Source organism: Pteronotus mesoamericanus, unplaced genomic scaffold, assembly GCF_021234165.1.
Source record: "Pteronotus mesoamericanus isolate MK-2021 breed Mesoamerican mustached bat unplaced genomic scaffold, CSHL_Meso_final scaffold_651, whole genome shotgun sequence".
Classification (NCBI taxonomy): domain Eukaryota; kingdom Metazoa; phylum Chordata; class Mammalia; order Chiroptera; family Mormoopidae; genus Pteronotus; species Pteronotus mesoamericanus.
Window position 1 is genome coordinate 37,773,861 of NW_026555325.1, and position 27,936 is coordinate 37,801,796.

At 37.2% G+C, this 27,936-nt stretch overlaps 1 protein-coding gene across 3 annotated transcripts; it reads left to right on the top strand.

Moving 5' to 3' along the window:
• Positions 1-9,350: 9,350 nt before the first annotated feature.
• Positions 9,351-27,882, top strand: RBM45 (RNA binding motif protein 45). 3 transcript variants are annotated; one of them, XR_008528218.1, is made up of 11 exons: positions 9,351-9,741; positions 13,571-13,693; positions 15,558-15,684; positions 18,030-18,152; positions 18,927-19,106; positions 19,906-20,035; positions 20,206-20,290; positions 20,531-20,694; positions 25,068-25,268; positions 27,418-27,462; positions 27,628-27,882. XR_008528218.1 is itself a non-coding variant. In XM_054562714.1 (11 exons), the coding sequence occupies exons 1-9, from the start codon at positions 9,442-9,444 to the stop codon at positions 25,258-25,260; spliced, it is 1,425 nt and encodes a 474-aa protein (XP_054418689.1). In that variant the 5' UTR covers positions 9,351-9,441; the 3' UTR covers positions 25,261-25,268; positions 27,431-27,462; positions 27,628-27,882. The 3 variants fall into 3 exon arrangements, 2 of the variants coding, with proteins under 2 accessions (XP_054418689.1, XP_054418688.1); XM_054562714.1 differs by having other exon boundaries at positions 27,431-27,462; XM_054562713.1 differs by lacking the exon at positions 27,418-27,462.
• Positions 27,883-27,936: the final 54 nt, after the last annotated feature.

A 27,936-nucleotide genomic window follows, 5' to 3' on the forward strand; every position in this document is an offset into this window, starting at 1 on the left:
TTCCTCCGTCTGCGGCGACCAGGAGGGACTCTGCAGAAATGGGGTACACCCCTCCATCAAGTGTCTCTGCTGCTGTCCCACGAAGGCAGCTGTCAACAGATTAGTGACAAGTATGAGTTTGACATGAGACCCTGCACTGATGTGACAAATATAAAGGCAGTAATTAAAATTCTGCCTAACTCCGCTGCTTTCCAAATCTCAGGCAGGTTTTTCATGCGATCAGCCTTAACTGGGAACCATAAAGAGAATTCCAGCAAACACAGTTCTAGCTTAGCTAAATTGGAGTAGGATAAAAATTACCACAGTACCTAGAAGTTCTTTTGTATAAATTGATCCTAAATGTATATAAGCTTCTGAGAAAAAACATATATAAGAGGGACCCAAAAAAACCCCAGAATTTATTTATTAAAAATTGTGTACTTTATTCTTACATGTTTAAACTTCAGTCACCTTCAAAGTGCTCTCCATTCAATGCAATATACCTATTGAACCATTTTTCCACTGCTCAAAACAGTTTTTGAACTCATCGATTTTGACGCCTTTTAGTGCTTCTGTCATTTTTTGTTTCACCTCTTCCACATTGGTAAAATGTTTCCCTTTGAGGGCTTTTTCCACCTGGGGAAACAAAAAATAAAAATTGTTTGGGGTGAAATCTAGTGAATAAGGGGGTTGAGGCACAGGGGTCAATGTTGTTTTTGGTCAAAAACTTCTGAACACTCAGTGTAATCTGGGAAAGTGTGCTCATAAATCACCCATCATGTAACGGGCAAATGTGTTGAGTTTCCAAAAAAAAATTCAATGAAGCAAATGCAGTCTCTCACAACAATGCCACCTGGCGCACTGACATAGACGGGTTCCTAAGACACTCACCTAGCAGGGGAGCCTGTCCTACAAGGGGCCCGCCCTCCAGAAGGTAATTCCAGTTTTTTGGGGGGTCCTCCTTAGTATTCATTCAATAATAAAACCTGTCAAAGTATAGAATTTTAATTACTGCATTTATTTGCAATTTTCTCCTCCAAATATATTTTCTATCTAATACCAGGGACATTATTAATAACAAAGAAGTAGTAATTTTGCTCTTACTAGGATAAACATAAATATAAAGCAATGTTAACATCTTATGCCTAACCAATTTTTAAAATGAAAGGAATCTACTTAATACTTTTCCATTTCCACCCAATTGTCTTTTATCATTTCAGCTCTCCTCATATTATCTTCTTTCTACTTCTCCTAGATAGGAAGCAATTAAACTCCAAATATAAGGCTTTCTTGCTCCTCCCTGCAATGGTCAAAGCCACCAAGTCCATCTGTCAGGGTAAATCTGAACTGTAAATATGAATATAAGTTTATGTTCCTTCTCGCAAAATTCTGTCTCGTGTAAATTAGGATATGAGTATGTCATCTAATTCTGTATTCTTGCAAACCCAACTCAGCTCTGAGGCTGGCAACATCCCTGATGCACTCTTGGTGTCCCTACAGAGGTCTCAGCCCTCATCAAAGAATCGCTCCAGGGGAGAGGAAAAAGTTCAGCTTTCCCTGAAGTCTTCCTTGCCCTCTCACCCCCACCGGGGCACACACTCCTATTCAGTACTGACACTAGGCTCAATGAGTAGTATATTTTCTCCCACTTGCCAGAAGCACCAAAATTGGGTTTGGCTCTTAGTTGATTTAAAAGAACCTTTTGGAAATCATAGCTTTTTTGCCCATGTTCTCCTCCCTGTGGGAACATTCTGTTAGGATATCTTCTCAGTAGTGACACTCACTACAAAGTTAACTAGCCACATATTACCCCTATGACATGATGAATAGTCACCCGGAATTAGAGTAGGTCCAAGTTAGTTTGGGCACAAAATTTCTCTAAGTCTCAATATAGAAGGTAAAATCTTCCTTACATGGGTGTTGACTATAAAGTGGAAATGAAATAATGGATGTCCTACCTCACCCACATGACCTTTGGTCAGCCTATTACCCGTCTCTCTCTCTCTCTTTTTTTAAAGGTCTATTTTTTTCTCATTCAAGAGAGACATCAATGGAAGAGAGAAACATCAATTAATTGCCTCTCTCATGCACCCTGACTGGGGATTGAACCTGCAACCCAGGAATGTTCCTGGACAGGAAATCAAACCGGCAAACTTTCAGTTACAAAACACTGCTCCAATCAACTGAGCCACACAGGCCAGGGCCCCACAGCTCTCTTTAGTAAGGAAACAGCTTCTCTTCGCATAGGCCATATAACTTGGATGACAGGGTACTGTAGGACTGCATAGAAACTTCCAGGGAGACTTCTGATCCAGATGGCAGCATAGGCAGACATGACTTGCCTCTAGCACAACCACATCAAAATTACAACTAAAATATAGAGCAACCATCACTCAGAACTGTCAGAAATTGAGTTGAATGGAAGTCTGACAATCACGGCATTAAAGAATCCACATCCATCCAGACTGGTAGGAGGGGCGCAGACGCAGAATGGGCTGGTGCCACATCCACCTGTGTGGATAAAAATTTGGAGAGGATATCTTGGGATCAAGGCATTCCAGTCTCTCAACAGGCCCCCCAACCCAGGGTTCCAGTTCCAGGAAAATAAGTCCCCATAACTTCTGTATGCAAAAACCAGCAAGGATTGAGGCAGTGGAAGAAACTGCTGGACCCCAAGCAGTTCCTCGTAAACTTACTTGGAAAAATAATGAAGGAGAACTTCCCAATCTGGAGGGGAAATAGACTTCTAGGAAGTCCAAGAAGCTCAGAGAATCCCAAAGAAGTTGGACAGAAGGAAGCACACACCAAGACACATCATAATTATATTACCCAAGATTAAAGACAAGGAGAGAACCTTAAAAGCAGCAGGAGAAAAAGAGACAGTTACCTACAAAGGAGTTCCCATAAGACTATCAGCTGATTTCTCAAAAGAAACTTTACAGGCAAGAAGGGGCTGGAAAGAAGTATTCAAAGTCATGAAGGACAAGGACCTACATCCAAGATTACTCTACCCAGCAAAGCTATCACTTAGAATGGAAGGGCAGATGAATCGCTTCCCAGATAAGGTAAAGTTAAAGGAGTTCATCATTACCAAGCCCTTATTATATGAAATGTTAAAGGGACTTATCTAAGAAAAATAAGAAGATCAAAACTATGAACAGGAAAATGACAACAAACTCACAACTATCAACAACTCAACATAAAAAACAGAAACAAACTAAGAAACAACTGGAACAGGAACAGAATCACAGAAATGGAGATCACATGGAGGGTTATCAGCAGGGCTGGAGAGGTGGGAGAATGGGGGAAGAGGTACAGGGAATTAGAAGCATAAACGGTAGGTACAAAATAGACAGGGGGAGATTAAGAATAGTGTAGGAAATGGAGAAGCCAAAGAACTTATACATATGGCCCATGGACATGAACTAAGGTAGGGGGTGAATGATGGTGGGAGAAGGGGTGCAGGGCAGAAGGGAATAAAAAGGAGAAAAAAATGGGACAATTATAATAGCATAATCAATAAAATATACTTTAAAAATAAATAAATAAGGATGATTTTATTATATGGTGATAGTTATACACAATAAAGTTTGTACAAAGATATTTCAGTTAAGACTGCCAAAAATTCTGTTACATAGTTAAGTAAATGACTCCTCCATATAAACTCATGTGAAAATTAAAATAAGTTCAATTTATTGGAAAAAATGTAGTTTAAAATGCTAATTAATGCAGTATCTGGGTTTTGTTTGCCTGCTCCTGTGTTCTTTGAAGAATGGGTGCCTGGGAGGGGTAGAGATGAATGGATATTAACACAAGAGTTACTATTATAGAAACCATGAAAATACCGAATTCTTTGACAGCACAGTTTTGACTGCACAGTTATAACTACTAGGAATAGAAAAAGTTTCTGCTATTTTGATAATATTAAAAAATACAATATTGTTTAATTAAAGTTAGTTGTTACTCAGAGAGAGGCTAGTACTTTATATACAGTAACCTGCGAAATTAGTATCTTCCTAATTTCTTTAAATCTATGTGGAAACCCAAAACAGTGGTAATAATTCACCTAAAGAGAAGGTAAGTTTCCTCTGGGCAGTATCCAAAATAACTAAAATGTTAATCAGTACTTTAGATCTAATAAAAAGCACAGTAAGAAAACTCACTTTATCCAAGAGAGAAATTTACTCTAAAATTCCAAACTTGACTCAAAACACTGCATTCAATTTCTACCTATATGAGTTCTATCACTTCTCTGCCTAAGTACAGAATTCACTGAGCCTTTGAACAAGAGCCGCAGAAGGAAAACTAGTCATGAAAACAAATTTATGGTCTTTTAGTAAAATAGAGTCACTATAACCATAAAATTTGTATCACATAAAAACAAAATGTTATCTCAGTGCTACCTAAAGAAATTTCATTTCAAATTTTCACATAAAGCAGTAAGATTGGATTGATTTTTATACCAGTTTAATGTTACTGGTAACTCAGGAAACTAGATATGTTTTTTAAAAAAATAAAGCTTTCTTTACTTATATGGATTTCGCATGCAGGTCACTTAGGAGAAAAATTCCATTATCATTGTTCAAACTACCAGAGTTGATCACAATGAAAACATTCAGTACCGCCATCTTTAATCACTGCTGTGAAAGTACCTATTGCCCTTGCATCAAAGTGCATTAAAACCAATAGATTTAGCAATGGTAACAAGAAAGGGGAAGGAAGATTAGGAAGGATACCAAGGAAATTAATTTTGTCCTATAATCATTTGGCACTCTACTAGTATTTAGTATTTAAAAAGAAATATCTCACTGAAATAGGCAAAGATGTGATGTCTGGTATGAGAATGTTAACTCAGCCAGTAATGAAGTAATTCTAATGATTAATAGCCAGGATAAGATAGCAAACACTTTACATGCTTATAGTGTGCCCAGCGTAGTCTAAACCCTTTATATATTTATTACTAATGCATTTAATCCTAATACCACCCCTGTGAGACAGATATTGATATCTCTATTTTTAGAGATAAGAAAAATGAGGAATGCTTGTTTAAAGTTACAAGTTGATGAAAAGTAAAGTGAGATGATGAAAGATGAGAAGAATTTGCCTCTATAATCCTAGAATTCTCACGATTCCCTTTTAAGAGTGATTTAGGCAACCCTTTGTTGAACACCGTATCTGACACACACAGCAGATGCTTAAATGAACGAGAGTGCTTAAGGAGTAAATAATATAGTACTTTTTAATATTGGTGCATACCATTATCATTTCTCACTTTCCCTGTAAACAGAGGAACGTAGCAGAAACAACCAAAGCACCAATAAAGCTTTCCAAATTTACAAAACCCACAAAACTGAAGTGATGAAAGAGGGCAGGGAAGCTCACTAGGATATTTTAAAAGGGATTCTGCATATTGTAGTGGAAAAAGTACTGAAGCGGGGTGCATCACTACAATGTGACCCTGAGTGAATCACTTCATGTCTGTGAACCCTCCCCCTTCTAATAGGCTGCTATTGAACCCCTGAGCTGGAACAAGAATCGAGCTTTCCAAACTTCCCATCTGTACTCCCCCGTACCATTACCTCCATATCAAACTAATGTCTGCAAATTTGTCCCACCCAGAAATCTGAAGGGCACACTAGAAAGTCTTCTTTTCCAACTAGGAACACCTGGGTCCCACCAGGCTGGGGCTGGGGCTGGGGCTGGGGCTGGGGCTGGGGCAAGCCTCTGTGAGTTGAATGAGCAGGACAGTTGGATATTCCTGTCTGGGTGGACCCAGGCCCAAACTGCATCTGCCCATCACCAGAACTCAGATCTCCTAACTGGTTGGCCCATTCCCTCCCAGCTAGTCCCACACCTACCACAAGGCGGCAGCTCGGCCCCCTGCCTTTCCAGGGAACCCTTGGCAGTCACCTGGGCAAGTTAAATCATTATAAAGGAACTACGCAAAAATACAGCAGTACAAGAACGGACAAAAAGTTGGCAACCTGCCTGCTAATTGCCAATAGAGTGGAATGGAGTATGAAGAGAAACAGAGGAACTCATTCTTCTGAAGGAGAAAAGGAAGAAGGGATGGAGGGAAGGACTCAGAAAGCTACAAGATGAATGTACTGAAGGCAGATAGGTGAGAAAATCAAGTTGTGTTTAGGAAAACCTGAGAAGGGAAACTAGCTTACCTATGGTTACATAATTACTCAGTGAGATGGGCGTGGTAAGGCTGTGACAGAGAAATAGGAATATTAAAATACTTTTAATTGTTCAACAATCAAGACATTTGAGAAAGTGACAATGAAATTTTTGTGAATTAGATAAGTGGAAGCTTTGCCCAACATTTTTTTCTCTAGAGCTCAGTCCAAAAGTACCTCACTGCCATGATGAACATGTTCTTCCTGTGCATCATATACTTGATGCCGCAAATAACTTTTGAGCACTTTAAAAGTGGCTAATGTGACTAACTGAATTTTTAATTATTTTAATTATAGTTAACCTTAATTACTTTAAATTTAATTGAAATAACCGCAATACTCAATGGTTGAATGAAACTATTCTAAGTGGTACCTAAGTGTGAGTTCTGTCCTGTGATCTACATATTTAAAAGATGTATTCAAGTTGATTCAAAGGTCTCCTGGAGGGAAAAAAAAATCAAACCAGGAGTTACATAATATTCTGAAACTCAAACAAAGACATGCAAAATCAAGAAAACAGAGACTACCATTTTTTGAGTCTCTACCACAGGCCAGGTTAGGTACTTACAGATGGGAAATGAAGATTCTGGACCATATTCATACAGAACAACATGAAAATTTCAATTGATCACCAGTAAATATCAGTGGTAAAATCTACTAAAAATTGGCAAATAAGGCAAAAAAATTTTACTTAATTAAATATAATGTATTTAAACTAATATTGATAACCAATAAGCTGCAATGCAGTTACATCATAATTCGAGAAAATGTGAAAAACAATGACGAGAATTTACTATTTTCTCCTTGCATTTCAAAATAAATGACCTCTTATTTCATTATCACTTCTAATTTTTTAAAAAAGTCATAAAAATTTTGGAAGAAAAATTTCAAGAGAAATCTGAATTTTATATGAAATAAATATGAGTTTATCATTCTAATAATTGTTCTTTATATGCTGCATGTGTTACAGACTTGAAACAATTTAATTCACAAGTACCCAGCACATTTTTTCTCTCATGTAAGACCAATTAATAATCATTATTTCAAACCTCAGATTTTAGCTGTTTTAATTGCATGTAATTCATGTTCAAATATGATTTTATATGATTTGAAACATGGCATCTGTCATTACTGAGTGATGAAAATGTTCAAAAATTGACTGGTAATGGTTGCACAACTCTGAACATACTAAAAATATTTAATTGAACACTTTAAATGGGTGGATTGTATGATATATGAATTATACCTCCCTAGAACTGTATTTACAATAAACTGGTACCAATGAAGAAAAATACAGTAATTTATAAGTACATTTCTTATTTTCCTTGAATATGTGGTATTTCACATGATTGGGCAGCAAAGAAATGTTATTTTCTTAGCCTTTCACAATATTTCTGTTTCCGGTTTTGCTTTATGCAATCTTTAATACTTTCTTTAAGAAAAAGAAGTAACTTCTCCTTATACCAGCCCAATATTTTCAGGATACCAACCAGTAATCTTGTTTTGCAGAACAGAAATTGCCCAGTAAGTAGTTAATCATATATATTTTCCACTAGATGGCACTGGTGTGCAAATAGTATTGCTAGAATCTTTACATTTCCTCACATCAATAAATTTGTTACATTTTCACATTGTTTTCATTGGCCTTAATTGGTCTGGATAAAATTAAAAGAAGTGGAAAGTTAAGATAAAACACTTCCTTGACTTGCTAAGCACCAGGGTAAGCAGCCCTCCTTTCACAAGTGCGGAATGAAATGCAAGAAGAAACTCACATTCTTGTGCTAAATTCAGGGTGAGAACTCAGAATCCCTGACTTTTAGGTGCCATCACAAATTATACAATACTTGGAGTTGGGGAGGGGACACTATGGTCAAAGAGAGTGAGAAAATTAATCTCTATTGTGCCATTGTACATAATAGTATTTCATTTGATCTCTAAACTATTAGCTCTCTATATATTACCTCATATAATCCTAACTATACAAGCCTAAACTATTAATTGCATGAGGGAAGCAGAGTGACTATTTTGTTTAATACTATATCACTTCAGTATAGCACAGTGCCCAAAACACAATAGGCAGTCAAAAACATTAGTTTTAGATGAGTGGATGAATTAATTTAATTAAGCTTGATCGCTACCCCATTTAATAGGTAATATTATTTCTCCTCTACAGTTGAGGAAACTGAAGTTGGAAATAGGAAGTAAGTTGTCCAAGCTCACACAATTCAGTGGCAAAACTGTGGAACACAATCTGACATTACTTTGCATTATATATTTACATGTAAGGTTTCCACAATAGAAGAAAAGCTCTTTGAGGGTGGGAATCACAGTATCCTTCCTGTTCCACATTGTATGTCTAGCTCCTTGCACAGAGCCTGGCACATGTTGACACGCAATAAATAGTATTTCTCTGTTTGAGTTCATACCAATCCAAATTTTTGCAGTCAGGAGTTGAGCATTCAAGGAACTTGGCTCGTGGACCACTTTCTGTTTTATTCCTTTCACTTCATTCCAACGCCAGTGCTATATCCAGGCCTTATTTCTGGATTTTTGCTAGTTTTCTGATGACCTCTCCTCAAAGCGCTTAACAAGAAGCCTTAGAAGTCAGTATGCACTTTGTACACTGCTTGTACCTTACGATTTCTCCTAGTTTCACAGTTGAGTAATCTACCCTTTCTGCCCTCAAAGCCCCAGGGGTGATTGTGAGAGTTGAACAAATCAGCAGAAGGGGTTGGTTCCGGTTTTAGCTCTGTTTACTTGTAGCTCTTTTACCAGTAGCTTTTCCACGGGCCTCAATTTTCTTATCTCAATTTCCTCAGCAAATGAGGCTGGAATTGGTTGAGTTCAAAGGTTCCTTTGAGCCCTAAGGCTTTCTTATGGTGGTCCTCTGTTGAGTTTGTGACCAAGATGGCAAGCTTTGGGTAAGAATCCATGGCCTCTGAGAGTTGAGTAAAGCCAGAGTTGGAAAGGCCTGTGCACAGACGAGCTGTTCTGCTCACAGGGTACAAGCATCACACACCTGGTGTTTGGGCCTCTGTTCCGCGGGATGGATGACCTGGACTGGGTTAGGCTCCCCCATGTCGCCAGGGGGCGCTGCAGGCTGCTCCCCAGAAGCCGGCAGCCGGTTCGGCCGGACAGCGCCAGACCCTTCCGTCTTCCGGAAACGGAGCACCGGACCTGCAACGGCTATAGGTGTACGACAGCGGCCGTGGCGGGCACGGCGGAAGCGGAGAGGGCTGAGGGGGACCCGGGCCTGGCTCCCGCGTCTGGGTGAAGCACCATGGACGAAGCAGGCAGCTGTGCGAGCGGCGGAGGCTTCCGCCCGGGCGTGGACAGCCTGGACGAGCCGCCCAACAGCCGCATCTTCCTGGTGATCAGCAAGTACACGCCCGAGTCGGTACTGAGGGAGCGCTTCTCACCCTTCGGGGAGATCCAGGATATCTGGGTGGTGCGGGACAAGCACACGAAGGAATCCAAGGGCATCGCTTTCGTCAAGTTCGCGCGCAGCTCGCAGGCCTGTAGGGCCATGGAAGAGATGCACGGCCGGTGCCTCGGCCCCAACGATACCAAGCCTATCAAGGTGCGGGTGCCCGGGACGGGTACCTGCGGGGTCGGTGTCCGGGGGTGGGGATGGATGTCTCGGGCCTCCCTTCACCCATAGCTGTATCAGGGTCGGGCAGTGGTAGTGTGTCTCCTCCTGGGAGCGGACTAGGCAACACCTGGCATTCTGGGGACGAGAAAAGGGGAGGGTGGCGTGAGGAACAGGGTCTTCAGAAGCGGGCCGTGAGCCTGCACCGCGGTGCAGGGTATGGAGGGGTGCGGAAGGAATACCCGCCCCCGGGTCAGCCAGGCAGCTGCTGCTGCGACTGGGGTGCAGAGCTGCGGAGGCCGGGCCACCCCACCCCCACCTTCACAAATCTGGAACTTTGCGTTCCTGGACCAGCTCCGGCCCTGGCCTGCTCGAGGAGTCCTTTGACCCTCCTCTCTCAGAGTAAACCCCTCCTCCCGCCCCAGTCTACCGTCATAAAAAAAAAAACAGAAAAACAAAAACAAAAACATAACTATGCCTTTCCACAGCTAGGTATGGGGTCAAACAACTTGATAAAGGTACATGAGCTGTGGCCCTCTGGTGTTGGACATTTTCCCACCACCTGACAAGTGTATATGCAACTTAAGTGCAGGTGTTTAAATTGCCACTATTACATATTCATTACATTTTTGTGATTTTGAAAACTATTTTAAATAATCCCTATGTGTGAAGGTATTAATAGCGTATGTTTTGGTACTGCCACTTTTCTCTGAGAGCAGAACAAAATATAAACTTCCTTAGGAAGAACCAAGTCATCGTGATGGTAGTGTAGTTGTAGTAAATGCCTCTTTGGATGCTTAGTTCGCCCTGGTGGTATTTATATAGTCCCTACTCTTGTCTGTACAATTGAGATAACTGACGCATGCAGAAAGGGTAATTTTGAGGGTTATATGACTTAACCTATGCTTTTACCACAGTGTCTGGTATAAGGTAAGCCCTCTATATATCCTTATTGTTTCACAGTTAGCCGAGAGGTCATTCCTTACTTGTGAACTCAACTTGGCCTAATCCTGAGAATCTAGCAGTTGCTCAAACTCTACCCTTCACCCGTCCTGCAGAAATAGTTGGTGTATATGTCATCTTGTTGGAGCTTTCCACAAAATTCTCTTTCCCTTCAAGTTTTTTTCATTTGTTCACATTTACTACAGAAAACTGAGAATATTATAAATATGTAAGACCTATAAATGAAATATTCAGAGATCTCTCAATCTCTGCAGGTCTTTCCTTTACCTTCATATGCAAAAGAGAAGGAGCCTGGGACTACATCAGCAGCCCAGTGGACATTCTTGCTCCTCTCACCTCTCCAACCCTTTGAAGTGGTGACAACAGCTCATCTACAAAGTTAATTATGAGGGCACAGAGTATACTAGATCAGAGGTTTGCCAACTTCTTTTCTAAAGCGCCAAACAGTAAATACTTTAGGCGTTGTGAGCTACATACAGTCTCTGTCACATACGCTTTGTTTTTAAAGGCCCTTTAAAAATGTAAGAACAATTCTTAGGTCATAGGCTGTAGAAAAACAGAAAGCTGTATAGGTTGCTGACTCCTGCACTAGATTGATCATTTTCATCTTCCAATTATGATCTTAGTGAAGAGGATTTTTATACATGAGTGTAACATAATCACAAAGATTGGAACCAAAAACATTGTATTTCCTTCATTAAATCTATACAAGAGAAATAAAACTCCCAACACTGAAATAGATCTTCCCTTTTAGTCACAGAGAAACTAAATTATTTGGAAAGATAATTAAAGTTTAAAATCTGTTTTTCACATTTTTGCCCACTGATTTTCAGCCAGAGGGTTGTTTCACCCCAGTGCCTAGCTAGACAGTGTAAGTTCATTCTTTCACCGCTGCAGCTTGAGCTATCTTCCACTGCAGTATAATTTTGGGGTTTATTTTTCCCCAGCATTCCCAGTTGAATTAATTCAGTGTTAATTTTCCTCATGTACTTTGCTTTTGCAAAGTTCCAAAAGATCTGTCTACAAGACAAATTAGAAAATTACAGCACCAAGCCTACCGCCAGAGAAGATTGTCCAAGTAAAAGTTATTTTGTGACCAGCTACATTATCTAGAGGAAAAGGGTAAACCTAGAAAGTAGAAGAGAAAAATCTTGTGTTTTAGCTTTGTAAGAATGTCTCTTAGTTAGAGCCTATAGTCTGTGAACATAAAATCTTAGGGGAAATCATCCATTGAGTGATTGATTATGGTACATGTGGCCTACTTAGATACTGTCTCCTTCATCAGATATTTGAAACATTCTGGTCTCCTAAAATTTAGAAATTTGTGATCTGACAGCAACTTCAATCTCAAATCTTACCTGAGACATCCTCCCCATGTCTTGCCATATACTTGAAGGTTCCCTATTGTCTGTTCATTAATGGTACATCCACTAGACTAACTTTATGGTGGGCCATTTCTGCCCTATTCAGTGTTACTAATATATCGTGTAGTGCTTGACATATAGTGAACATAAAGTATGCATTTATTGAAACTGGAAATAGACTTTACCTTGGGATATAGCTCTGGCTGTGTTTTATAAGCAAGGTTCTACACCTCTGTGACCCCTGTTTTCCAAGCAGGCATAACAACCTTTTTCAGCATTCCTAAAATCTCATGGTTTTGTAAGTTTTGGGTTCTTTTATTTGCTGCCTCTTACTCTAGATTTCTGTAAGTCCAGGTTTTGTCATTCTTGAATGACAAACAGCTCCCCTTTTAAGAAGAAGAAACCCTCAAAGGCCCTTGTATGCTAATTTATATTAATCTTACTACCTTTCTTCAAGTTATTAAAAAAACTATTAAAATTATTATAGTTCTATAAACAAATCCACAATATTTAGAGATTTTAACATTCCTCTGGAATAATATAAAATAAAGCAATTTTACAAATTAAATAAAAGCAATGCAAAATTAAATGTCATCTAATGTAATAGATGATGATGTTTCAGTAACACTAAATTGCCAATAGTAGAAAAAGAGAATCAAGTCATTCTGTGCATTTTCTTGATAACATACATCATTTGCATGGTCACTCAGATTATCCACCGTATGGTTATATTACCTCCTCTTTAAAAAGATTAATAATAGAAAAAAGTAAAAATATTCCCATCTAGAACCCAACTATGTCAAATGTCACATTAAACAAATGTACTAAACATTCCAATTAAAAGGCAGAGATTACCAGGATTTAAAAAAGAATAAACTAAATGTTATTTACAAAAGACAGCATAAAAATACAAAGAGGTTGAAAGTAAAAGGATAGAAACAGCTGGTGTGGTATCAGACAAAATGGTCTTCAACAGGAAAGGAATATTAAGGTGTAAAAAATAAGTCAAAAAGCAACTAGCAATACTTAGGTATTCAATAATAGAGCTTCAAAATGCATGAAGCATTATTGATAGAACTAAAAAGGAGATCAATTCACGATCAGATTTTTATATACTACTCTTGGTATCTGATAGAACAAATAGATAAAATTAGTAGATATGTCACATTTAATAGTACTGTCAATCAACTAATTGACATTTGTTGAGTACTACCCAACAACTGCAGAGCATACATTCTTTTTCAGTGCAGTCACTAGTTTACCAAAAACAATCCAAAAGTAAAAATAAGTTCAGAAAAAACAGTGCAGAGATTGGTATTAGCTCATATAAAAAGTCATTGCAATAAAGATTGCTTAAAAACATTTTTTATGTGACCTTAATACATTGCATTTAACCTAACATGAACCTCATACTAGTAATAAGTATATTTAAGGAATAAGAAAGCAACTGATTTTTTTTCACGTTATTTTATGGGTTTTGTTTTGTTTCTTAGGTTTTTATTGCTCAGTCCAGATCATCTGGAAGTCACCGAGATGTTGAAGATGAAGAACTTACAAGAATCTTTGTTATGATACCAAAGTCCTACACAGAAGAAGATCTACGAGAAAAATTTAAGGTACCTACGTTTTCTAACCAAGCTAGCATCTGTGATAACTCATAATGCTAAATTGGTTTCACGGTCGCTAAATCTGAAGTGTTGTGTGGTTGGATTAGATTGGTGGTGACAAATTAAATAACTATTTTCAAGTTAATCTTTTTCCATCTGGTTTTTAAGTAGTAAGCCTATAATTAATTAACTTTAAATTAAAGAATATATAAAAACTGGAAAATATTAATGGTGATGTTCCCCCCCCAGACTTAATAATGAAAATATAGATTCAAAAAATGAAGGATAAAGTTTAGAAGTTTAAGTAAGGTTAGGCACCTCGTTGGTGGTGGAGCCAAGATACAAATCCAGGTCATCTGAGCTCAGAGCCAGCTCTTGGCCTTTATAATTTTAAAGCACCCCCTTATCACTTCTGTCTGTTGCCTCTCATGTAGAGGTAAGCAAGGCAAGCCTGAGTGTAAATTCTATTATCTAGCATTTTTTACGGGCCTATGGTATGTTAACATTGTACTGATTCACAGAAGGACTAATTCTTTATAGAGTGTTCTCCTAAAATTAGGTCTCTGGAAGAGTTATATTTAAAGAAAAAACTAATTACAGCTTTGAAGATTATAATAAATGAAATGTAAAAATAATTTCAAATCTCTTTTAGCCATTGACTTTTATATGCAGTGATATATTTTCATAGAAATTATTAAAAAGCAATTTTAAAGTTGTTTTGAGTTGTAATTTTTTTATCCTTTTTCTACTACTCTTCCTAGTACTGTGAATTGGGTGAGCAATAAGCAAGATTGAAAACCAAGTAGTAAAAAGTAATTTTCAAACTTCCTCTGTCCTACTCCGATTGAGAGGTTAATAAAATACTTCAGACCTGACAAATACCAGAAATTTGTATTCCATACTTTTTCCAATAGTAAGGAGTTTTTACCTTATATATTTATAAATTATCTTTTTCTGAGTGAACAAATGTGACATTTTTGTCTAAATAGTAATTAAGTTGCTAATTGGTTACATGAGAATTTTACAAAATAAATAATAAGTACTAAGAATTTATATCCCATAGTTCTTCCAACATTTAAAAAATAAACATTTATCACATTCCTCATATAGAGTACTAACTTTCTGAGTCAGCCAGTGTGTTTTAGAGATATACTTTGGGAGTCTGTTTTTCAAAAGAATATACAACCATTTCTGCTCCTGTTAGAAGGTAGACAAATAATTACAGCCAATGTTTATGAGTGTTTATGTTCCAGACCCTGCACAAATACCTTAGGCGTATTAGTTCATTTGACCTTTCAATTAACCCAGTGAGGTAGGTACAGCTATTGTCCCATTTAACAGATGAGGAGACAGGCACACAGAGGATAACTAAAGCACCCAGTTAATATGTAGCAGAGCCAAGATGTGAATAGAGAAGGTTCAATTCCAAAGCCTCTGCTCTTAACCACTAATGAGCAAGACTTTGGAGCTCTTCGGACAATGTACAAATTCTTACTCTCTCCTCTTAACTTAGGCAAGCTATCTGACTTCTCGAAGACCCAGCTTCCTTGTCTGTGAATTAAGCACTGCAGTAAATGTGTGTGTGTGTGTATTCTTGAAGGACTGCTGTTACACTAAGATAGTATATGCAAAGCAAATGATCAATAAATAAACATTTTCATTATTTTGGTTATGCTATTTATATCACTACTATGGTTGTTTTTTTACTGCTTCATTAATTTGTGACATTGTGATTCTGTTATTAAAAATCGCTGTAAATTCTAATTTCTTTTTGGCAAATAGGAGGTACAAATAATTTTTAAGGTAGTTCTGAAGTAATCTGTACAGTTATTAATTTTGACTCCTCTAAGATCATTTCTTTTAACTCTAATAGGTATATGGAGATATTGAGTATTGCAGCATTATTAAGAATAAGGTCACTGGAGAAAGTAAAGGTTTGGGCTATGTTCGATACTTAAAACCATCACAAGCTGCCCAAGCAATAGAAAACTGTGATAGAAGTAAGTATGTATTTGTTTAACATTGTTAAAAACTTTTTTAAGGTTTCTAATTATTTTAAGTACCTGAGCCTAATACTGGTTTTGGCTAATAACCATACCTGCTAATTTAATCTTAGCAGTGGGAATTTAAATATATATAGCCCTCACATGCAAATTATTTGGAGGTATGATTAAGCTTTCATTGAAGCACCATCTTGGAAAGAAATACGAGCAACTACAATAATTTAGTAAGTGTTGTTGTCATATTTTGGTTATTATTTCTATAGAAATTTGGTTTTTTTTTAAGTACATACTTTAAAATACTAAGTATTAAGAAATTGACCTACCCTTTCAGATTTTCAAAAATTTATTCTTTATATTTCAAAAACTCTTAACAAGTTTTCTTTAAGTATTTGTTCATATTTCGCCTAAACCCTAAATAGAATTGAGTTTACTAACAAACATATAGGTTAAGGATAAGATTTATAACAGTTTCCTAACATAGGTAAGTAAATATACATTGGATTAATTTCAAACTAGAGTGACATTAATTAGATCTTCTCCTGTTGCTGGTGTAATCATGGAGAATAAGCCAAGGAGGATTTTCCTTATTGTCATACTTCTAGATATATTGACCTTTGGAAATGAGGTATGCAGTAATTAAATTAGTGGATTTTAGGGTATTATAAAAATCACATACTGAGAAGAATTATCATTAACTAGTAGAATTCTTAGATAACCCTAAGGTACATACCAAAATTATCTCCTAGAGCCTTCTAAATTTCTCAGTCAACGTTGATTGAGTACCTATTATATACTCATTATTGGTTAAGGTATACAAATGGAATATAAAACAGTCTTGCTATTTAAGAAATGTATAGCTATATTGTATAGCCAACATCTAATATGCAAAAAAATAGTTAAAAGAATAAGAGAATTTTTAAAAGCTTCTTTGAAAACAGAGTATGTCTTATTTGTGTTTCTGTCGCCCCACATACCTAGTAATTAAACCCTCAATAAAAATTTGTTGGCCCTGGCTTGTGTGGCTCAGGGGATTGAGCGCTGGCCTGTGAACTAAAAGTTCGCCAGTTCGATTCCCTGTTGAGGCACATGACTGGGTTGCAGAACAGGTCCCCAGTTGGGGATGTGTGAGAAGCAACCAACTGATTTTTCTCTCACACATCAATGTTTCTCTCTCTTTCTCCCCGCCCTTCCCCTCTCTCCAAAAATAAATAAATAAAATCTTTTAAAAAATTTATTGAAAACTCATTCAAAGATACTGCTGTTGATAGTAGCCACAATAAAAATTTGCCAAATGAAGAAAATATTCAAAAGTGTGTGGTATAGTCTATCAGTGGTGAAAAACTAGTGCACCAAATGAACATGGGAATGCATTGGAGGTAGGATTTACGTCTTGTGTAGGGTACACAAGACAGAAGGTGAGAGCAGTGTTAGCAAGGGCACAGAGCTAGGATAAACATATCTTTGCTTAATACTGGTGAAAGGCAGCAGTCTCAGTAAAGCGTAATGTTTCTGCTGAGATATTATGAGACAGGTAAATAGATACACTGGAACCATGTATGAGAGGTTATAAAGAGTTCAAGCTTGGCCCACATTTGGATTCCCTTGTAGATTGTTTTAAAAGGAGAAAAATAGTAAAAACTATTTTAGTACAGATGAGCTAACCACAGTAGCAAGGATGGATTTCCAGGGAATGAATTCAAATAAGCTACTTTTTATCCTTTTCAGAGCCACTGAATAACACATGAACTTTTTTCCTTGAAACACGCCCATATGCACATATATGCAGAAACATTTTGTTTCAAGTTTCAGAGGGTTTATGGAACCTTCCTACCTTTTCTAACTATTTCTTGGACCCCCTGTTTAAAATCCTGGATCCACAGACAAAGAGGCCAGTTGAAGAGTTGTTATAATTAGTCAAAGAGAATCTAAATTAGAAACAGAAGCAGAGAAGTTGAAGTGAAACATATCATAATTCTAAGTGTATTTCAAAGAAAGAATCTTGATGGCAGGTTAAATGTGAAGAAGCCTCGTAAGATTTCGATGTTGAGGAGCCTGGGAGAATGATGATGTCACCTGTAGTTGAGGGAGATTAGAAAAATAGCATAGGATTGCTGCTCTTCCACATCTACATTTACCCATAATTTGGGATTCTTACTGTTTCTTATTTGACCTTTTTTATCTTCCAAAAAGGCAAAGAAATAGGTCTGGTGGAAATGGCCATTGTGTAGACTTTGTTTTATACAATTATATTTTTAAAGCTAAGTCCAGCACTAGCAATCAAGTATATCTGCAAGTATGTCAAATTTGCTGTGAAGCTTGAAATTCATGGATTCTCTTTTCAGGTTTTAGAGCAATCTTGGCTGAACCCAAAAATAAAGCATCTGAATCCTCAGAACAAGATTATTATAATAATATGAGGCAGGAGACTTTGGGACATGAACCTAGAGTAAATATGTTTCCATTTGGTAAGTGGGCAACCGTTGCTAAGTAGTGTAAGTAGTATGTACAATCTGAATCGAGTTATTTAGAACGCTCATTTATTAGCAGTCTCTAAATATCACTTAGTGAATAAAAGTCATACTGTAGTATTCTTCTTAAGTATGTCATGACTTCTTATGTCCTTAATATTTAACACTTACTTTAACTATTTCTAATTGTAATTTTATATGGTTAGTTATGCTTTTTCTAAATATTAAACTATGTTATGTCACTGCCACTTTTTTGGGTGAGCTTCTACCTCTACACAGCTGACCAAAAAAGTGTGAAAGACATATACAGATCACTCCTCAGTATTGAATCCTAAAATTTTATCCCTGAGCTACTGTCGCTTTAAAATTAGAGCAAGAGAAAGGAGAGGAATGAAAAAGTAGAAGCTAGAAAAAGGGGGAAATGAGTGAAGAAAGTAAAGGCTGTGAGTGTTACTTGGCACAAACGTTCTTTTAGGTGAAACACTGGCATATTCGGCAGTTTTGCATATTAAACATTTTCCTGTGAAATTAGACTATACCTTTCTGCTTATATTTCTGTGTTGAAGGCTAGGGAATGGGGAAGAATTGTCTGTTTTCTTGTCATTGGTCCCTTTTGATAGTACTGATGACCAAGAGCATTCTACAAAATACAGTGCTTTTGTTCAGTGTAATGGACTCAGTGGAAGTTCACTCTGTTTTCTAGTACCTAAAATGTTAAATAAATTCTTGAATGTATAGAAATGTAAAGATTTACTTTTTTCTGTGTTCAAGAGCAACAGTCCGAATTTTCGAATTTTGACAAGAATGACAACAGAGGCCAGGAAGCTATCTCCAAACGCCTGTCAGTTGTATCAAGAGTACCTTTCACAGAAGAGCAGCTTTTCAGCATTTTTGATATAGTACCAGGATTGGAGTACTGTGAAGTTCAACGAGATCCTTATTCAAATTATGGTAAATAATGTCTATGTTATTTTTAAATATACGTTTTGTTAAAACGGCTTTTCTCCAATGACACTTTATATGTTAGATGCTGTTTGTTTTGACAATTTTCCTTTTTATCCATGGTAAACTTTTAAATACAGTGATATCTTAATAAACCCCTCGGAATATATCTTCTTTGTACTGAATCATTTATTTTAAAAAATATTTTAACTCCCACACAATAGAGCATTTTCTGTTTCCAGTTGTACAAAAGAAATACTCAACAAGAAGAGGGTCTCTCTCTCTCTCTATACTCTTGGTTAATGATAGTCAAAGTTATAAAACCCCTAAAGTTTTGCCCTCATCCCTAGGTCTTTTTTTTCCTAAACTTTATACCTTGAAATAAAAATTCTTCTCCTTCATTTCAAGTACCTGTTTCTTCCTACTTCATAATGGAAGCAAGGCTCTAATATCAGCTATTTGAACTTTCAGCTAATTAATTAAGTGTATTATCTAATGTTAGCTTAATCTATCTTTGTATTTTCTTAAGCCTTTTGATTTTGTAAAAGCTTTTTTTAATGGGAGGTATTATCCTTAGAATATCATTTTCATATTTTTACCAAAATCTGGCTTATACTTTGCTTTGTAGGAACACAGCTGTTACACACATATGTAAGGGAACTTTGTTTTCTGACACATTTGATTCTGTGTTTACTGGCTGTGTGATTTTAGGTCATTTCTACATTGTTTCCTTTGTGTGGCAACAAAGGCTTTCAGTATTCATTCTGCTTTAATTTTATCTCCTGTACATTCTCTACCTTTGTTTTAGGTCATGGAGTGGTTCAGTATTTTAATGTAGCATCAGCTATTTATGCAAAATACAAGTTACATGGATTTCAGTACCCTCCTGGGAATCGGATAGGTGTTTCCTTCATTGATGATGGGAGTAACGCAACAGAGTAAGTACCATCCTGGGAGGGTCTAAAGCCAAGCTTTGGGTGTACGTGATTATGACTTGAATAATAAAAATTGAAAACAAGTGACCTCTCAGATGAGGAGGCCACACAGAACAAGTTACTGTTAAGAGACTATTTCTGGTTTTCTGTAAATTATCAGTTATTATCTCCAGTCTCCTTAGAAAAATGGCAACGCAGATGGTAGCTGCCCAGCTTGCGTCAATGGTGTGGAATAATCCAACTCAGCAGCAATTTCTGGTAAGTACGTAAGAATTTAACTTTCATAATACGTCCACTTTATATATATTATGAAGAATTTAACCTTCATAATACAAATAAAGTAATTGTGGCCTTTGTTTATTACCTATGCAAGAAAATTTTCTGAGTTATAGTAACAGACCACGTAAGTGCCATGATACACATCTTTCTAGTTCTTGGCTTAAGATCCCTCACATGCAGTTTTTTCTTTTTCTTGTTTTGTTCCTGACTCTTCAACAGCAATTTGGAGGAAGTTCTGGATCACAGTTGCCTCAAATCCAAACAGATGTTGTGCTTCCACCATGCAAAAAAAAAGCCCCTCCTGAAACTCCTGTGAAAGAAAGACTTTTTATCGTCTTTAATCCTCATCCTTTACCTTTAGATGTACTAGAGGATATATTCTGGTAAGATTTCAGTTCCACAAAATTACATTTTATAATATAATTTATTTAAACCAGTAATGTAAGCACTCTTACAATCTTGCAACTTCTTAAATTCAATATCAATCAGATAGAGATGATTTGTTCTGTGGTTTAAACAAACCCTTTATTGATATCACCTTTTAAACTATATGATCATTTTCTTCTCTTATTGTTCACACATCCTAGGTTTCCACACAGAATTAATTCCCTGTTAATTTTGTTTTGAAGGCATAAAAACCCTTAGTATTGTTTTGAAAAGTTGCATGCCTAGAATGGACAAATCATTTGTTTCTTGATAGAAGATACATTTGCGTATACTTGTCTAAACTCTTTTCACATATCTTTTCCATTGTAGTTGTAATATAAATGAACAGAGTTCACTAAGGATCTTCTATTTTGTGAGCACTCTGTAGAATCCTTAAGGACTTTATAATTACTTCATTGAGTAAACAATTACCTGATTGTATGGAAGAGTATATAATAAGTGTAAAAAGAGGGAAGGCTCTTGCTTATTTTTTATTTTTTTAATTATATTTTACTGATTATGCTATTACAGTTGTCCCAGGTTTTCCCCTTTGCCTCCCTCCACCCAGCACGCCCCACACCTTCAGGCAATCCCCACACCATTGTTTATGAACATGAGTCATGTGTATAAGTTCTTTGGCTGCTCCATTTCCGAGACTGTACTTTACATCCCCATGGCTATTCTGTAACTGCCTATTTTTACTTCTTAATCCCTTCACCTCTTCACACATTCCCCCACACTCCCCTCCCATCTGGCAACCATCAAAACACTCTGTATCCGTGATTCTGTCGCTATTCTTGTTTGCTTAGTTTGTTTTTTAGATTCAGTTGTTGGCAGGTGTGTATTTTTGCCATGCTGTTGTTCATAGTTTTGATCTTTTTCTTAAATTAGTCTCTTTACCATTTCATATAATAATGATTTGGTGATGATGAAATCCTTTAGTTTTTTCTTGTTTAGGAGGCTTTTTATCTGCCTTCTGATTCCAAAGGTATCTTAGCTGAGTAGAGCAGTCTTGGCTGTAGGTCTCTTGCTGAATATTTCTTGCCAGTCCCTTATAGCTGCAAAGTTTCTTTGGAGGAATCAGCTGACACTCTTATGGGAACTCCCCTGTAGGTAACTAACTTCTTTTCTCTTGCTGCTTTTATGATACTTTCTTTATCTTTAACCTTTGACATTTTAATTATGATGTGCCCTGGAGTGGGCCCCTTTGCGTCCATCTTGTTTGGGACTCTCTGTGCTTTCTGGACTTGCATATCACTTTCCTTTACCAATTTAGGGAAATTTTCTTTCATTATTTTTTCAAAAGATTTCCAAATTCTTGCTTTCGTTTCTCCTTCTAGCACCCCTATGAGTCGAATGTTGGTACATTTGAAGTCATCCCAGAGGTTGCTTACACTATCCTCATTTTGGGGGGATTCTTTTTTCCTCTTGTTCTGATTGGTTGTTTTTTGCTTCCTTATGTTCCAAATCATTGATTTGATTCTCAGTTTCATCTACTCTACTGTTGTTTCCCCATAAATTACTCTTCATTTTAATTAGTGTATCCTTTGTTTCTGACTGGGTCTTTTTTATGCTGTTGGGGTCCTCACTAAGTTCCTTGAACATCCTTGAGCATCAGTGTTTTGAGCTCTGCATCTAATAGATTGTTTATCTCCATTTTCTTTAGTGCTTTTTTTGGAGTTTAGATCTGTTCTTTCATTTGGGCCATGTTTCTTTGTTTCCTCATTTTGACAGCCTTCCTCTCTCCATTTCTGTGTATTAGGTAGGGCTGCTTTGAGTCCCTGTCTTGGCAGCATGGCCTAAAGTAGTAGGTGTCCTGTAGGGTCCAGTGGCACAGCCTCCCCTATCACCCAAGTTGGGTAAGTGAGGTGAACCCTCAATGTGGGCTGAGTATACCATCCTCTTGTAGTTGAGCCTTGATTGCTGTTGGCAAGTCAATGGGAGGGATTTATCCAGGCCAATCTGCTGCAAGGACTGGCTGTGGCCACTAACAACTGAAGAATCAGCTGTGCAGGGACAGGGTGGTGCTGCAAGGTTGCCTGTAGCTGTCCATTGGGTGTGCTGGCCATGGGGTTTCCCAGGTGGTGCAGGCCAAGGTCAGCCCCTACTTGTGTTCTGCCCGGGGCGACCATGCATAAGCAATCTAAGATGGCTGCTACTTATGCTAGGCTTGGAGATTCCCAAGCAAAGCCAAGCTGTGAAACTAGGCTGGCTGCTGCTATTGCCGGGCCTGGGGCCACTTAGCAAGAGATACGGGAGCTGAGGGCTCACTGAGGCCAGCTGTTGTTTGTTTGATAGGCTTTAGGAAGTTGTGAAGCGTGAGCCAAGACCAGCCACTCATATGGAAAGTCCCTGTTAACAGCTTGGTTGGGTCTGTCAGAGTCTGGGGAGATTTCCATGTGGGGAAAGCAGTGTTAGCCAGGTTGATGGAATCTCAGATATGGCACCAGCCTACTGGCTCTTTGGTTCTGTGGGTGGAGGGCTAGAAGAGACAGTGGCCTCTGCTCACCTTTCTGTCTGGGAGAAAGCTGTCCCCAAGCTTTCATCTTGATGCCAGACACTTCAGTTTCTCCCTGTATGGCACTGGTGCATTTCAAGCTGCTACCCCGGTACTGGAGCTCAGAGGATGTGAGTCTGAGTATATATATCCATGGGTGGGTTTTTTAAAGAGAACTACTTGGGACTCCTGAAGTTTCTTCCATTGATTCAATTCTCACTGGTTTTTGCAGCCAGAAATTATGGAGACTTAATCTTCCTGGCACTGGAACCCTGGGCTGGGGGGCCTGATATGGGGCTGGGACTCCTTGCTCTTGAGATATCCATCCCTCCCACATTTTTATCCACCATGCATGGATGTGGGACCAGCCTGTTCTGCATATCCGCCTCTCCTACCAGTCTGGGTGAATGTGGTTAATTCCATAATTGTCAGACTTCCATTCAGCTCAATTTCTGACTGTTCTGACTGATGGTTGTTCTATATTTTAGTTGTAATTTTGATGTGGTTGTTTAGCAGGCAAGCTGTGTTTACCTTTGCTACTATCTTGACCAGAAGTCCTAGTTTCAGATTTATTTAGTTTTTTTTATAACTCCTTCCTCAGCTGTTTCTTTTTCCCATTTGCCTTACAATATTACTAGTGAATTGAAAAGACAGACAGGAAGCTCATTAAATTGCTTCACAAGCTCTGGCGGGTGTGTCTCAGTGGATTGGACGTAGTCCCACAAGATGAAAGGTCACCAGTTCAGTTCCCAGTCTGGGCACATGCCTAGGTTGCCCAGTTGGGTGTATGTAAGGGGCAAGTGATTGATGTGTCTTTCCTTCTTTCTTTCTTTCTTCCCCCTCTCTAAAAATAAAGAAATAAAGAAATAAAGAAATTTAAAGAACTGCGCAAAATATCAGGTACATGGTTCAAGTATTTTGACTTTTATTTAACTGATTCATGTACCTTGTTTCTTGAACCTGTCCTGTGTTCCAGGCAGGCACTGTGCTAAATGCTAGAGATGTATAAACAAAATATTCTATTATAAACAAGACATAATAGTTGTTGTCTTCTTAGAGTTAACTGTATTTAGGAGACAGAGAAGTAAATAGGAAATTACTACCTGATGATATTAGTGCTACGAAAGGATGGACAGGCTATATGAAGTACATAAGAGGGGCAGCTACTTTGGAAGACTCCTTGGAGGAAGCAAGGTATCATGAAAACCTGAAGGATAAAATTATTTTATCCTGGAAGAAAGCTGAGGGTGTGGGTCGTTATTCCTGCCTGAGAGAATGTGAAAGGTCATCATTAGACTATGAAATTTGAGGCTGTGAGGGAAGATTAAGCTGGAAAGAACAAGGGGCCCTGTCAGAAAAGGCTCACAGGGTATTTTAGGGAGTTTGTCTCACCGTAGAGGCAATGAGTTGCTGCTGAAGGGATTTTTAGGGAGAAAATGTTTTAGAAAGATCATTCAGAAGACAGGGTAAGGAATGGATTGAAGAGGGAAAAGCCCAGGGGTCTGGGAAGCTAGTGAAGAAGGTATTACCCTAAGGAAAAGATAACGATGGTCTTCATGGAGAAAGAATCCTGGGTGAGAATGAAGAGAAACTGACCGAGAGGGGAGATGTTTAAGAAGATTGAATGGGAGATAGGAAATGGGGAGGGGGGTGAAAAAGGAGTTCAGAATGGACCCCGACTTTAAGATCCAAGCAGCAGTATTTATTAACATCAGTTAATGTCTTTTTTCTTTCTTTCTTTCTTTCTTTCTTTCTTTCTTTCTTTCTTTCTTTCTTTCTTTCTTTCTTTCTTTTCTTTTCTTTTCTTTTCTTTTTTTTTTTACTTTGTTTCAGTCGTTTTGGTAACCTGATTGAAGTTTACCTTGTGTCAGGAAAAAATGTGGGGTATGCCAAGTATGCAGATAGAATAAGTGCTAATGATGCAATTAGTACTTTACACGGAAAGATCCTGAATGGAGTCAGGCTTAAAGTTATGCTGGCAGATTCCCCAAGAGAAGAATCTAACAAACGACAGAGAACTTACTGATTCTTGAGGTAAGTCCTTTTTAATATGAATTATAAAACACATTGGCTAAATAGTATAGCAAGAGGAATATGTATAATAAATACTTTAGTTAGGAGTTTCTTTTTAGTGATTCAGAAGTTGTCAGTTAAAGCACTGCGTCTTACAACTTCATTGATAAAACCACAGTTCAGGTTAATTTTACAAAATATTTTTTAAACTTAAAATAGTTTTGATGTTTACTGGAAGAATGTTTTTGTCCTTCTATAAAATAAAATCAGATTTCAATTTGGATAATTAATTGCTTTTTGGTTTGTGTCTTAGATATTAAGAGTTGGACTTTTTACTATATGTTTTAATAAACTTAAAGTTGAAATATTTTTAAAATGTTTAACTTGAAGACTTAATGCCTTGAGTTATGAATTGAGGTAATTTATAACAGTCTTTATAAAGAATGTTTTGACTTCTCACTCATAAAATGCCTAAGACACAATATCAAGTAATAGACCTTTGAATTTAAAAATTTGGTGTTTTTCTGGAGTTATATATGTGAGTTTGTGCTTTAAAACTACACATTCAGAAAATATGTATGTGCATATATATATTAAAAAAAACTAACCCTGACAATTTATCAAAAACTCTTTTATTATAAATAATTATATATGCAGCCATATAAATTCCTTCTATTAGTTTTTAAAATTCAAACTTGTTTCTTTTTCTATCACAGTTGTATCTTCATGGTTTGGGGAAACATTCTTATAAATTTAGAAATGTCCAACTCTCACATTTTTATTCTGTAAATAAATTCTGAGTTTCAGGGGAAGCTGAGCATTTCCCTGTTCCCACACAAGCCGACTTCCCAAGTCCGCAGCTGGTCAAATGGTAGCAGCTGACAAGCACTTTAGATTCAGTTTAAAGTTACTGGCTTGCATGCAATTCTCTTTTCACTTCAGGTTTTCTTTCTGATCAATTATGAGAGCTAGCATCTATCAGAACGGATTGCTCAAGCCTTAACTGCTGGTGTCCCTTCCTTTAGTAGAGCAAGTTAATTGATTATTTCCTCCTTCCTGGAAGGCAGTTGGCAATGGGAAGTGTCCATAGGGCCCACTGTTAATAATCCTAATTTAGAAATGTTTTCAATTTTTTTTAATTACAAAACCACTCCTACTATTCTGTACAATGTAGAAATATTAAATTGTCAGTGAAAAAGAATCAGCAAGTCTTTCTTATAACAAAGTGGTTTTTTGCGTTTACAAATAAAATGTTAAGAACTGAATTCTGTTTACACAATCTATCTTCTAAAATAGCATGAAAAATGTTTATTCATGTCTGTGAATATTTTAAAATACAGGTAACAATCCTTTTATTCAAAGAAAATTGTCCTCAAAAACTTCTGAATATCAAAAAATTAACAGAAATTAACCTTGTGGTTGAGCCTTTCGTAATGATTATTTATATAACATGGAAAATACCGGATGAAATCAGAAGGTCTGAGTTGAAATTCCATCTCTGACACTTAACTGACTGTGATTAGGCAGATCTCTTCATCTTCTGAGGCTGTGTTTTTATCATGGTGTTATTGAGAGAAAACAAGTCAGCAAAATTCCTTACAAAGTTTTTTTAAGTGTTTTTCAAATGTGAGCTGAACTATTGCGTTGGTGACCGAAGTGAAACCTTTGAGATGTATCTCTATAAATGATCAAAAACTAAAAGTTTAATGATACAAAACTACCCCATGGTCAGTTGGTGCTCTGAGAGCAAAATTTTATAGTACCATGTGTTCTCCTGTGATAGTGACATACATTCATCCAATTCCCTACATTAGAGGAAGGGCATATTTTTTAGGATGACTTGTCAGAAAGTATACATCTATCATTTTTTTCCTTAGTGAGCTATTTATTATATATATTTAGGGCATAGATGAGGAGGGTTAGAGTAATGAAATGCAAGAGGACATAAACAGCTCAAGAAGGCTAGTTCCTTTTGTCTGTGAGGAATAAGCCTAAGGTAAAGTGAGCCACATCTAGGAAATAGGAGAAGAAACTGGTCCAAGCATATGACCTTTAAAGTAGTTGAGTGCCATTTTGAGATGAGGCTGGTGTACAAAATGTTTTTATTTCTATTTGAGGAAAATAAAAATTTTAGTATGTGAGAGCATTCTGATTCTGTATTAATTTACAGCATTTCCCCCCAGAAATTCAGTATGTGCTTGCATCATCCTTCCAGGTAAGTTCAGTTTTGCTTATTTGGGGGTATCTATGATTAAGTAAGCGGATAACATTGGTTATATTGGAATAAAGGAACAATTCCTAACATTTTAGGAATACTATATACAACAGCTATTTCCTTTCAGGTGATGATTTTCATGCTTGTGTTGTGCTCTTTCTACAGAACAAAGACTAAATAATGACATAATCCTCAGCTGACTGACTGAAAATGTGACTGGACGCACTCCCTGTGGACAGTTGACAGCTTTTTTTTTCATATATCTGATAGTCTGTGCACAACATTGTTTTGTCGGGGAGCAGGGATTGTTGACATGTATTTTTAATCCACACATTAATGCTAAAACTAATATAGTAGTTGTTTCTTAGAACAATATGTTGTTATGTGTAGCAGAAATAAAGTTTTCTTTGCTTAACTAAATCATGCCTTATTTATGTGAAAGGTGAGAATGAAAAATTTAACAGGTAGTGTTTA